The sequence below is a fragment of the Carcharodon carcharias genome, chromosome 21 (genome assembly GCF_017639515.1).
Source record: "Carcharodon carcharias isolate sCarCar2 chromosome 21, sCarCar2.pri, whole genome shotgun sequence".
Lineage (NCBI taxonomy): Eukaryota > Metazoa > Chordata > Chondrichthyes > Lamniformes > Lamnidae > Carcharodon > Carcharodon carcharias.
The window spans coordinates 78727704-78740355 of NC_054487.1; the positions used below are offsets into that span (position 1 = coordinate 78727704).

Sequence of the window (12652 nt, forward strand, 5' to 3'; positions counted from 1 at the left end):
CCAATCGGCGCCTTCCATGTACCATCTCCTACGTCGAGAGCGTGGCTCGCCCTAATTGGTGGAGCCGGGGGTCAAAGCTGAAACCTATCATTTTTCGTGCCAAAAATATGTGTTTTTAATTTTAATGGAAGGGGGTGCAATTGTAAACTGATTGGCATCATTTATTATTATTTTTTTTAAAAAAAGTGTATCTTATTCTTTAAGGAGCTGCTGTGATTTGCTTCCGGGGGGGGGGTGGGTGCTCCTCTGTCCTGGTTCTCCGGGTCGTTTACCCTGGTGACGGGCCTTGGAGACGGTTGCGATGGAGACTGGCGAAGCTCCGGAGCCTGGACAGGACGGGAACGACACTGGTCGTGGTCGTGGTGAGTTGTTTAACAAAAAAAAAAGCTTGAGGGTGTTGAGCAAATGTCCGATGCCGATGGATTCAAAGTAAACTGAAATCATCTGGTTCATGGTTTTAATCTGAGGAATTTAACGGGGGGGGGGGGGGGGGGGACTGGAGAGCCCAAAGCACAAAGGGAGTACCATTGTCGTGTATTCACTATCCCATCATGTAGGAGGAAACAGGGCAGCCAATTTACGTACAGCAAGCTCCCACAAACAGCAGTGTGATCATGAGCAGATAATCTGGCCGGGGGGCGGGGGGGGGGGGTGGGGGGGTGGGTTTGGGTGATGTTGTTTGAGGGAGACATGTTGGTCAGGACACGAAGGATGGCTCCTCTGTTCTTTGGCCACCTGAGAGGGCAGACAGGGTCTCAGTTCGATGTCTCATAGGAACGTAGCAGAAGGAGTAGACCCTTTGGCCTCTCGTACAAAAACAGAATTACCTGGAAAAACTCAGCAAGTCTGGCAGCATCGGCGGAGAAGAAAAGAGTCGGCGTTTCGAGTCCTCATGACCCTTCGACAGAACTGATGTTCAGTTCTGTGGAAGGGTCATGAGGACTCGAAACATCGACTCTTTTCTTCTCCGCCGATGCTGCCAGACCTGCTGAGTTTTTCCAGGTAATTCTGTTTTTGTTTTGGATTTCCAGCATCTGCAGTTTTTTTGTTTTTACCTTTGGCCTCTCGTGCCTGCTTTGCCACTTAACTATATTATGACTGACTTTCTACCTCAACCCCATCCTCCCACATGATTCCTGTATCCCTTAATGCCATTGGTATCTAGAAAGCCATCAATCTCTGCTTTGGACATGCTCAATTACTAAGCCTCCACAGCCCTCTGGGGTACAGAATTCCAAAGATTTACCACCCTCTGACTGAAGAAATTCCTCCTCATCTCAATCCTAAATTGCCTACTTCTTATTCTGAGATTATGTCCCCTGGCTCTAGACTCTTCCGCCCCCCACCAACCAGGGAAACATTCTTCCTACCCGGTAAGAATTTTGTATGCTTCGATGAGGTCACCTCCCATTCTTCTAAACGCTAGAGAATACAGACCCAGTCTCAATCTTTCCTCATTTGAAAGACAGCACCTCTGACAGTCCAATGCTCCCTCGTTACTTCGCTGGTCTGTTTTTGCTTAAGTCTGTAGAGTGGGACTTGATCCCATTACCTTCTGATGTAGAGGCAAAGATGCTACAAGCTGAGCCACAGCAGAAACAAAGCATCAGAACCCATTAGAACTTCCAAAAAGCAAATGCACACTTGTCTGAAGAGAACTTTGACGGGGTGCCGCACAGGAGGCTGCTCAGTAAGATAAGAGCCCATGGTGTTAGAGGCAAGGTACTATAGAAGATTGGCTGTCTGGCAGGAGGCAGAGAGTGGGGATAAGGGGGTCCTTCTCAGGGTGGCGTCCGGGGACTACTGGAGTTCCGCAGGGGTCAGTGTTGGGACCACAACTTTTCACTTTATATATTAATGATCTAGATGAAGGAACTGAGGGTATCCTGGCTAAGGTTGCAGATGATACAATGATAGGTGGAGGGACAGGTAGTATTGGGGAGGCTGCAGAAGGATTTGAACAGGTTAGGAGAATGGGCAAAGAAGTGGCAGATGGAATACAACATGGGGAAGTGTGAGGTCATGCACTTTGGTAGGAAGAAGAGGCATAGACTATTTTCTAAATGGGGAGAGCATTCAGAAATCTGGAGTGCAAAGGGACTTGGGAGTCCTAGTCTAGGATTCTCTTAAGATTAACTTGCAGGTTGAGTTGGTAGTTAGGAAGGCAAATGCAATGTTGGCATTTATTTCGAGAGGACTAGAATATAAAAGCAGGGATGTGCTGCTGAGGCTTTATAAGGCTCTGGTCAGACTACATTTAGAATATTGTGAGCAATTTTGGGCCCCGTATCTCAGGATGTTCTGGCCCTGGAGAGGGTCCACAGGAGGTTCATGAGAATGATCCCAGGAATGAAAGGCTTAACATATGAGGAACGTTTGAGGACTCTGGGTCTATACTCGATGGAGTTTAGAAGGATGAGGGGGGATCTGATTGTACCTTACAGAATACTGAAAGGCCTGGATAGAGTGGACATGGGGAAGATGTTTTCATTAGTATGGGAGACTAGGACCCGAGGGCACAGCCTTAGACTAAAGGGAAGACCTTTTAGAACAGAGATGAGGAGAAACTTCTTTAGCCAGAGAGTGGTGAATCTATGGAATTCATTGCCACAGAAGGCTCTGGAGGCCAGGTCATTGAGTGTATTTAAGATCGAGATAGATAGGTTCTTGATTGGTAATGGGATCAAAGGTTATGGGGAGAAGGCGAAAGAATGGGGTTGAGAAACTTATCAGCCATGATTAAATGGTGGAGCAGACTCAATGGGCCGATTGGCCTAATTTCTGCTCCTATGTCATATGGTCTAACTAATTTACAAGCCTATGGGGAAAAAGGCTGGGGTGTGGGACTAAATTGGATAATTTCTTCAACAAGGCAGCATATTTATTGTAATCATATGAAGGTGCTGTGACAGATGTCAGGTAGGCATCTGAGACAGGTCACTGCATTTTTATAAGGCTTTATGTGAAGAATGATCCCCCCCCAAATTCTCTTTTAATCAGCTTAGCTCAAAAATGTTTGAGGAGTGCTTCTACCTCTAGCTGCCAGCAAGGACCAAAAGGGGGTAGAGGGAGATGGGGATACGGTATTCCTCAGGAGCTCTGATAAGATGAACAAAGCAGTCATAATTCTCCGCAATGAGTTCAATATGGTGCACCTTGTTTTTCTAGCTTATGCTCAGATGTTCAATCCAGTTTTGCTTTGCAGAGATTTCTTCATGGTTTTGGTGTTGATTCAATCAGTGGAGTTCCAAAGCCTTTCAGAATAATAGTTTGGTTGGGTGTTTGCAAGTTTCCAAGAACTGTTTGTGAAGCTTCTGAAGGAGCTCCGTCATTATCTTTCACACCAGCCATAATATAATTGAAAGGGGAAGGGCAGACCCAAAAGGCTGAATGGCGTACTCTCTTCCTATGGTGCTCCCATTTCTTCAGGCACATTGGGCTGAATGGTCACCTTCTCTGCTGTAATGTTCTATGATTCAGTGGCAAGGCATTGTTGCAGAGATGTTAAGATGCATATATGCAGAGATGTCAGTACCTGCACTTAAACCAGCAAGGAGATTTGAAGAAGTATAACCAGAGCCGATTTGCAACTCGAATGTTGAGCGCGTGTGAATAGTCTATACATTTGGCGCCTGAGAACTGTGGATGTTCAGTTATTGAGTTTATTCAAGACTGAGATTTCTAGATACAAAGGAAATCAAGAAATATGGCATTAGGACAAGAAAGTGGAGTTGAGGCCAGAGATGAGTTATGATTTTATTAAATGGTGAGCAGGCTCAAGGGATTTATTCTTCGGTTCTTATGTAATTAAAGAATGAGCTGTCTTTTTACAAAGCACTTTATTTATGTTGAAATAGAATACACAGTTCTATGAAAATTGGAAAGATGAGCCTTTTCCATTTGCGCTGATTTCTTAAAACACAAATTTCCATTCTATTTTAGTAACTTTGAAGAAGCTGAAGTCATCAGCAACATGGAACACAATTTATTATGTAAGGAACTCTGAACCCATTCAAAGAACCATGCTTATTTTACATCTCCAGTGGAAGTGTTGCAGAAGCTAATGAACATGAATACATAAATAAGATGGCTGTATGTAATTCCATTTGTACCTTCTACAATTTTAGGGAAAGTCACTAAAATTATAAGAAAAAAAACTGAAAACAGCAGTCAGTCTTTATACAAAAAAACTTAAGAAAATATTGTAAAATTTTCAACAATGAATGAATGTATGAAAAAACAGAGCAAATCCAAGACAGAGGAAAGTGAATGTCTTAAATGCCACCCAGATTTCACCTATCGACCACCCATTCAGGTATATCTCTGTTCAACATGTGAGGATTTTCAAGAGGAAAGAAACTATTTGGAAAATTATATTTTTCCTCTTCTAAGTGAACTCTGTAACACCAGAAGAAGCTGCTTTGAAGTATTAGATATGCAGTGGACATCACACGAAGGAAGCCATCGCCAGAGCATAGATTCCCACCAGCTAAAGGTTTCACTAGACTTTATCTCAAAATGCTCACCTTTCTTCATATGCATGTTAGGTCAGAAATATGGTGAGTATTGCCCACCAGATACAGAGTGCTATCCAGTGGGTGGAATGGATATGGAAGCTTTATCCAAGGTAGAAAGGAATATACATATCGCAGCAAGAAACGGTTACTCTTGGATATTGCGCGAAGAATACAAAAACTGCAGTCTGCTAGAGCTTGAGATAACTGAAGCAGCTTTACTGAATGACTCTGTGTTCAGCTTCTTTTATTTCCGAGATTCCCGGTATGTCGATGATATACTTTTGCATGTCCCACAAGATAAAAGGGAAATGATAACGAGTAAATATAACCATAGAGATCATTATGAGGAACAGAAGGTGAGGGAGCTGAAGGAAAAGATAGTCAATAAAGGATTACCTGTCGAAATTTTTAGGACAATTGAAGAATTAGGAGAAGCAGTTTTGAAAAACTGTAGTGATGTCATTGACAAGTTGTATCCCATGGATTTAGTTCCTTTGCAAACAGGTAAGCTTATCGCGTGATCTTGTAATAATGTCAACTACAGTTCTGTTCTTGGCTCAGCTTTTAACACAATTGGCTACTTGTGTTATTGAAACAACCTCTTCCTCAAGGACACAGAATAGAGGTTATTCTTCAGTCAATATACTGAAAAATAACTTCCCAGTCAGTTTGATATTGGACATAGGAAAGTTTACTGGTGTTAGATTAATTCCTCTGAATCATTACATTATTACATTATCAAATCAAAGGGAAAAGAAAACATTGAACAAAATTTTATTAAGCTGAATTAATAACTTGTGAAGTTTGTTTGCCATATGTTATTTTAGCCAATGAAATGGGGAGTATGTTGAAGAAAAGGTCCATCTCTTCGCTATTCATGTCAGTATTGTAGAAGCACAATGGAATGTGAAAAGCCTCCACTATCTGTGGAATCCCTAATCAGGGTTGAACATCATGGGGCTTGATTTTCAATCATCCATGGGGTCAAGATCGGCTGCGAGCACACTTTGAAAATGGCATATCAGTGTCCTGATGCCTCTGGGATGTGCTGGTATTTTCAAAGCAAGGGCGGGCGGGGAAATTAGGAATCCACTTACCTCCAATTAATTGCTCTTTAAACTCCTTGAGGCGCTGGGTAATGGGCTGGGGAGGGCTAGAAGATAAGTTTCAAATCGCAGATTGGCAGACCAAACATTCTGGAGCATATTAGTGCACAGCTTTTGGGTACAATGCAGGGGAGCCATCAAATCATATTTATCTGAAGTAAACATTTTGCCAAAAAAGGGTTATTGGCTCAGATCAAGTGCAGTAATTTTTTGTTGGCTTTTGGCCACTTCTGTCTGCCAAGAGGCTGCCAGCCCTCTGATCTCCTGTCTTCACTATTCTGCAAGTCGTGGCTGTCATCTGCCTTTGAGGATTATACTCAGCAGTCAGCTTCCACCTCCTTGTAGCACTCTGCACCATTAATTGCGTGTCAAACTTGTCTCTGGTCCAAATGGGGGATCTGGATTTGAAAGATAGTAATGCATCAGTGATGCAGAATGCCACAGAAACCAGACCCAAAAATGATCCAGGCATGGAGTTCCCAAACCCAGATTGAAAATCAAGCAAATGGTGTTGTACCACACTTCAGGGCCAGTTTTGTAGAAATTGGCCATTTCAATGTTTCTCTAATGGGTAGATTGCCCTTCCTAACAGCACTGTGGGTGTACCTACACCACACAGACTTCAGCGGTTCAAGAAGGTGGCTCACCACCACCTTCTCAAAGACAATTACGTATGGCAATAAATGCTGGCCTATCAGCGATGCCCACATCCCGTGAAAGAATAAAAGAAAGACATATTAAGAGGTGATGAGAATATGTTTATTGGTTTCTTGCCTGACAACATTTAGGTACTTGTGGTAATTGTTATGGCACAGTGGATGGTAAATGCCAACCTGTTCAAATCCCAGAGGGAAATTTGAAACAGCTGCCACAACTATTTTGCAATTTGTATTTTTATTTCAAGATGCGTGCCTTGAATTCAGTAGTAATAAGACTGAGTCTTAGAGGTTTTTTACAAAACTAAATTAAGCATTTATTAATAATTGAAACCATTTTAAGCACATACATAGGTCTACAAATTACTACCATGATAACTGCTAAATCCCATAATTAATCTAGCTCCCAGAGTAGAATTTTTCCCATTGAGGGGTGTTGTATGGGGGTGGGCACAGACATGATCGGTGCCCCCGATCGGGTCTGCGCCTTCATTTTACATGGGCTGGCCAATTAAGGCCCGCCCAGTGTGACATGCACCCGGAAGCGCTGTGCACTCCCTGTGCTGGTGGTTGGGGCGGGGGGTGGTTCGCTGAGTTGGAAGTGCGCTCTTTTGCGTATGCGCATGCAAGAGCGTAGAAATCTCCCTGAGGCACATTTCCTTTATACATGTTTCTCCCTTTTTTAATGCAAATTCCATTGTCCCAATATGTCTTTGTAACTACTTTTTAAAAATCTTTCCTAGCACTCATTATCAGTAATCTTTGGGAAAAATAAACACAAGATTTGCTTAACCTCTGTTGGCTAGGTGTAACACCTTACCATCTCTTTGAAATTCACAACTTTGGGTTATCAAAAAATGCAAATGTTCTTCACACCTCACATTCTAAAATTTCAGCCATACTTACAGATTTAGCATTTCAAACTTAATTTCCCTTCTGATACATCAAAAGTGCCCAGACCAGCTGTCTGTAATTCAATTAATACCCACACATACACACCTATACACAGAAAAACTAATCCAAACCCCACTATTAACATACCTTAACATTACAATGAATTACAATATTATGAAAATTGTTTTAATGACATAATGCATTAATAATAAATAATAATATTTAATGATAAATTAATAAATAAAACACTTCCCTTGATGGTTTTTGCCTTTTTACAAGGCAAAGGTAAGTGCTAAAATTAATCCCAGGGAGTGCAGAAACCTAAAAGAACATTCCTTTAACTTCACTATTATCATTACATTATCGTACTGATAATAAATGGATTAATTATCATTACATTATCGTACTGATAATAAATGGATTAATAATTAATAAATGGAGGGTAGGATTTATTTGGTGGGTATAAACAAAAACAGCAAGGACTATATATTTAAATAGTCAAATTTGCAACTACAAAATATCGTGCATTTCTTAAGTTGCCAGATTGGTGCTTTCCTGAGACAACATAAAATCAGATTTTGGATTAGACAGTTTATACATCATGCTAACCAGAGAGAAAGCAGAAATTAAAGTCCACAAAAGATTTAGGTAGGACATTTTTGGCCTCGTTGGCGTCAGGCATCATGGCAGGTTGAGGGGGGGCAACAAAATGGCAAAAAATATGCCAAAAATCAGTTTTATGCCATCGTGAAACCAGTTTGAGATTGTCCACTTCAATGGCGGGCCATGTTTCCCTCTACCGCACGTCGGGAATGTAATTTTAATACATTTGCATCTGATTTTAAGCCCTGCTTGCTGGAATCATCCTACCACATCAAATTTACCACCCATGTTGGTGTGACTTCAGAACGGCATGCTTCACGACTGTCTTCAAAAGGCATGCACCTGGTGACTTGAACTTCAAGACAAACTCACAGGTGAGTGCACACAACCTTGCACAGTGCTTGCGAGCATCACCTATAAGGTATCAGGGAAGAGGCACCACGCATTCATGAGGAGCACAGGCAGGTTAGTTTCTCCCGGCTGGTTTTTAGTGAGGTCCCGGGGCAAGGGCTCCAGCGCATGTCAGATTGGAGAGCGTGGGGGGCAAGGCGGCACAGACTGAAGGAAATAATCAAGCCGGGCCGTGGGGGTGGTAGTGGGAAGGGAAGCAGCCACACACTTGGAAAAGCTTGTCAAAGGTATGCATTCTTCTGTAGCTGAGACTGTTCAGCTGCCGCTCCATTGACATACTTGGAGCTGGGCCTCTGAAGCTTTTCTGCCCACTCAAGTAACGCAAAAGCATGAAAGTGCCACAAAATACTCCAGAACATTTCAACCCTTGGATGCAGATTTGAAATTAATGTGCGTTTTAAGGGGCAGCAGAACAATTGGTCGACTGGGCAAGTCATACAGTTCCCTTGTAAAAGGTGGACATGACGCAGTCACTGGTGGAGGTGCTCAAAGCCCCTTGCAATATCTTTATTCAGGTTTGGACCAGTATCCATTATGGTTCAAGCTTACAGCACAGCCTTGCAGTGTGGGTTAGGAGAATCCCTGCATCTGAGATGAGAGCACAGCATGCAGTCCAGTGGCTGAAGCTGCCACCAATTGTTCAAGCAGAGTGGGGCAGAGGTGGGTGAGGTTTTGGACAGCCAATGAGCGCACTACACACCGGCCATCCAAGTGGTGGCCAGCACTCTCCTGCATGCATGAGGGGGCCTTAAGACTAGAGAGGTTCTTAGTACACCTATACTAGCCCACAGGTCTCTCTTTGATCCAACAGGAGCAGGACATTAGGATCATGGAGCCTGGTGATTTAGCGGTATGCTGCATGGCTTACAGGGAGCTGGGAAGAAGAAAGCGACAGAGGCGCCTGATTTGGCAAAGGGAGGAGCACCTCCCTCAAGATGAAGGAGTGGCCGGGCCTGCTGCGCATGGAGCTGAAGATCCCCAGTGAGCCATTGCTCGTGGATGACTCGCTAAACCCAGGATCTATAGTTGGTACCTGTCATTCTTGCAGGTGACCGAGAACCAGTGTTGCTGAAGACTGCTTGTCCAGGGAACTGGTTGGTCACATATTCCACCTGCTGCAGGATTTAGCACCATGGGGACATGGAGGGCTCCACAAGTGACCTGTGCAAGATTTTGCAAGCTTCCATGCACAAGTGTATCCAGGAGGTCACAGATGCCATCTTTGCAAAGGCAGAGAACTTTGTGCATTTCACCCAGTATCAGGAAAGCCAGGAAACAAGAGCACTGGGATTTGCACATCTTTGACACTGCTCATCAGAACAAGGAGCCATAGGCAAGGAGGCATTCTTGGGAATTTATTTATTTATAATAGTGAACATTAAGCACAAGTGATTAACACTCATGTCCAGGCTCTACAACTATATCTTCTTAACCTTCCTAACCCTGCCATTTCATCTTGGTGCTCCCCTGATACCCATAGCGGAGGTGGAGGCAGCCTTCTGACTGCTATGCCCTGTCTGTGATGACCTTGGTGGGCAGCCTCTGGAGGGTCCTGGCCTGCTTTCAGGGTCCTGCTGTGTGGCAGTGGCACCCTCCTCGGCTTGTGGATCTGGAGCTGCTGGGGTCACAGGAAGAGGGGATTTGGATGGATTGGACACTCCCGGAGTCACCTGGGTGGATGACCCGGGGTGTGCACCTGCTGATCCTCCTCCCTCTGGGTGCCTGAGGGCCCCTGGGCCTCCTTGAGGGGATGGGGAAACTGGAGCGAGATCGAGCTGCCTCGCACCCTTCTTGCATTGACACTTTTGGAGGCCAACTAGGGCATCAGCAACGGAATCCAGCCCACACAGCCTGGCCCAAGATCTCCCATGGCAGCCACCATCCTACTAGTGTTGACCTCGGTGCATTGGCATACCAGTGCTGTCACCTCAGCCTGGAGGTGGACGGTCTCCTCCATCATGCCTTGCAATCTGAGTGCAGCGGACATCCCTTCCTGATGTTCCCAAGCTTGCCTTTGCAGCTCCAGCAACTGAGGTGTGATCGAGTCCAGAGGCTCATCATCTGACTTGGACTCAGCAGATTTCTGGCTTCCAGCAGTCTTCCGAGTGTCAGAAACCTGGGAAGCCCCTGCTGCCGACTGCTGTGGATCAGACAGATGTGCTTGCCAGATTGTGACGCCGATGGTGCTGTAGAACCAGATCCCACCGAGGTGTGTGTCTCTGCACTGGTGGAGGGTGTGGGTGAGCGCTGTGATGGGTCTTCAGTTAGATTGTCATCAGATTCTTCTTCCGAGGTGTCATCAGGTCTTGAGTCGAGAACCTGGCTCATGGACCCCTTTGACTTTAATTATTATTTTGAAAAGTATACTCTATAAAGATATATTGTGGCATGCGATACACCCAGTTTTAATTAAACCAAAAGTAGTAAATGTTAACTGTTTTCATTGAACTGTGTAGCACTGGAACAAACGAACCTTGCCAGGAATGTTCTCTCTTTCAGATCATGAAAGTTATCTAGAGCTTTGTTATCATGAAGCGTTTTCTCAAAGGTATTGCCAAGTTTTTGTGGAATTAAAAGAAACACAGTTGGTTTTTAGAATCCTGGACAAATTTGCTGTCTCTTCCCAACCTGACGTTCAAATTGAAATTTGCTCCTGTGAAAGCAAGGAGATAATTAGTGTATAGGCAGGGGGCTGCAGAACAGGGGGAGTGACTCAGCATGTTGTCTGATGGATGTTGCACTGCTGGATCCTCACTTGTTTGAGCACCGCTGACCTCACTGTCAGCACAGGAACGGTCCAGATCTTCACCAGCCAGCTGGGTGGCTCTATTTTTAAAGTCAATAAAGGACCTGGAGGTCAGGCATTCCTCCGCCAGTCTGCGGAGGAGAGTGTAATCAGGACACCCAACAGGCCAGGTGAGAAGGATACCTGGAATGTGTGGGTGATGCTTGGTGCTATGGACAGGATGAGGACATGATCCACAGGCAGATGAAAGTGTTTGAGAGAGAGTAAATGATGATGTCCTTTGAACTGGCAGTGAGTGAGATCCCTGTAGATGTGTGATGGGTTTGAGAATGAGAGAGTTGAGAGTGGTAAGAAGAGAGTGACTCACCCTGGCGGAACGGAGGAGATCATTCATTCTCTTTTGGTACTGAGTGGCTGTCCTCTTTTACTGGGTTTTGGTGCTGACCACCGTTGCCACTCCTCCCATGCTGGATTGATGACCTTGCTTACTGGCCTTCGCCCGGAGCGGGGTAGAGGACTTCACGCTGGGCCTCCACTGTGTCCAGTAGGCGCCCGAGGGAGGCGTCGCTAACTTTGGAGGCATGTTTCCTCCTTTGGGCAGCCATGACTTTTCAGCAGCTTCCGATCCCTTAGAGAGCTAGCTCTGTGCAGGGGCACCCAGATTATTGAAGGCCTGAGGTGAAGGTGAGGTGGGCGAATCAGAGGCTGCCCTACCAGCAATCCGGCGTATTTCTGAGAATGCATTAATAATGAGGCGGGACATACCAGGAATGGGATGATACAGCGTGAAAACCCGACATTATGGCCAGCAAATAAAATGTCCTTTTTCCTGTCCGCTACTGCACTTTGTGCAAATCTGGAATTCCGCCCTTCGTTTTCACTTCCTGGCTTTGATGAGAGTGAAAAGTAGATCAATATACATTTACGATGAATGGTTTTAAGAATTATTCCCTAATATTAGTGAGAGGCAGAGGATTAGCTTCTATATTTACCTGTAGTGTGGAGCTAAGGACAAACCATTCACCCTGGTTATGGAGCTGTGTTGCCTTGAATTAAAACAACAGTGTGTCACATAGTCCTATAAATCGTAAGTCAGTGCATTATAAAATCAGATAACTAAAAAAAAAGCTGATATCTACTGTTGATCATTTGAAGATTTTATTTTGTGTGTTACAATTAGACTGGATGTAGTAGAACATTGACTTTATAGAGCATACTTTGCAATATAATAAAGATATATTATGACATGCAATAGACCCAGTTTTAATTAAATCAAAAGTAGTAAATGTTAATTGTTTTCATTGAACTGTGTAGCACTGGAACAAATGAACCTTTCCAGGAATGTTCTCTCTTTCAGATCATGAAAGTTATCTAGAGCTTTGTTATCATGAAGCATTTTCTCAAAGGTATTGCCAAGTTTTTGTGGAATCAAAAGAAACACAGTTGGTTTTTAGAATTCTGGACAAATTTGCTGTCTCTTCCCAACATGACGTTCAAATTGAAGCCAACAGTGGATTAACTGACTTTAATCGTACCAGTGCCTTCTGTACAATGAAGCCCAGGTGTAGTTTCAAGGAAAAGCCTTGAATTTTGATTCAGCCTTGTGCAATTGTAATGTTCATGAACATGGCATTTTGTTTGTTGCAAAAATATACTTGATTTGGTAAATATCTAAAAGAACATTACAAACACTTCAAAATGGCCACCACAGTAAATGCA

At 44.0% G+C, this 12652-nt stretch overlaps 1 protein-coding gene across 1 annotated transcript in view; it reads left to right on the top strand.

Annotated features, from left to right (window-relative positions):
* The first annotated feature begins 259 nt into the window (after positions 1-259).
* Positions 260-12652, top strand: part of LOC121292922 (tetratricopeptide repeat protein 41) — a 76754-nt gene continuing 64361 nt past the window's right edge. The window contains exons 1-3 of the mRNA XM_041215420.1: positions 260-362; positions 3943-5021; positions 12273-12495. Of these exons, the coding sequence (XP_041071354.1) occupies positions 4220-5021; positions 12273-12495 (1025 nt within the window). The 5' untranslated portion in view covers positions 260-362; positions 3943-4219. The remainder of the gene's footprint in view (positions 363-3942; positions 5022-12272; positions 12496-12652) is intronic.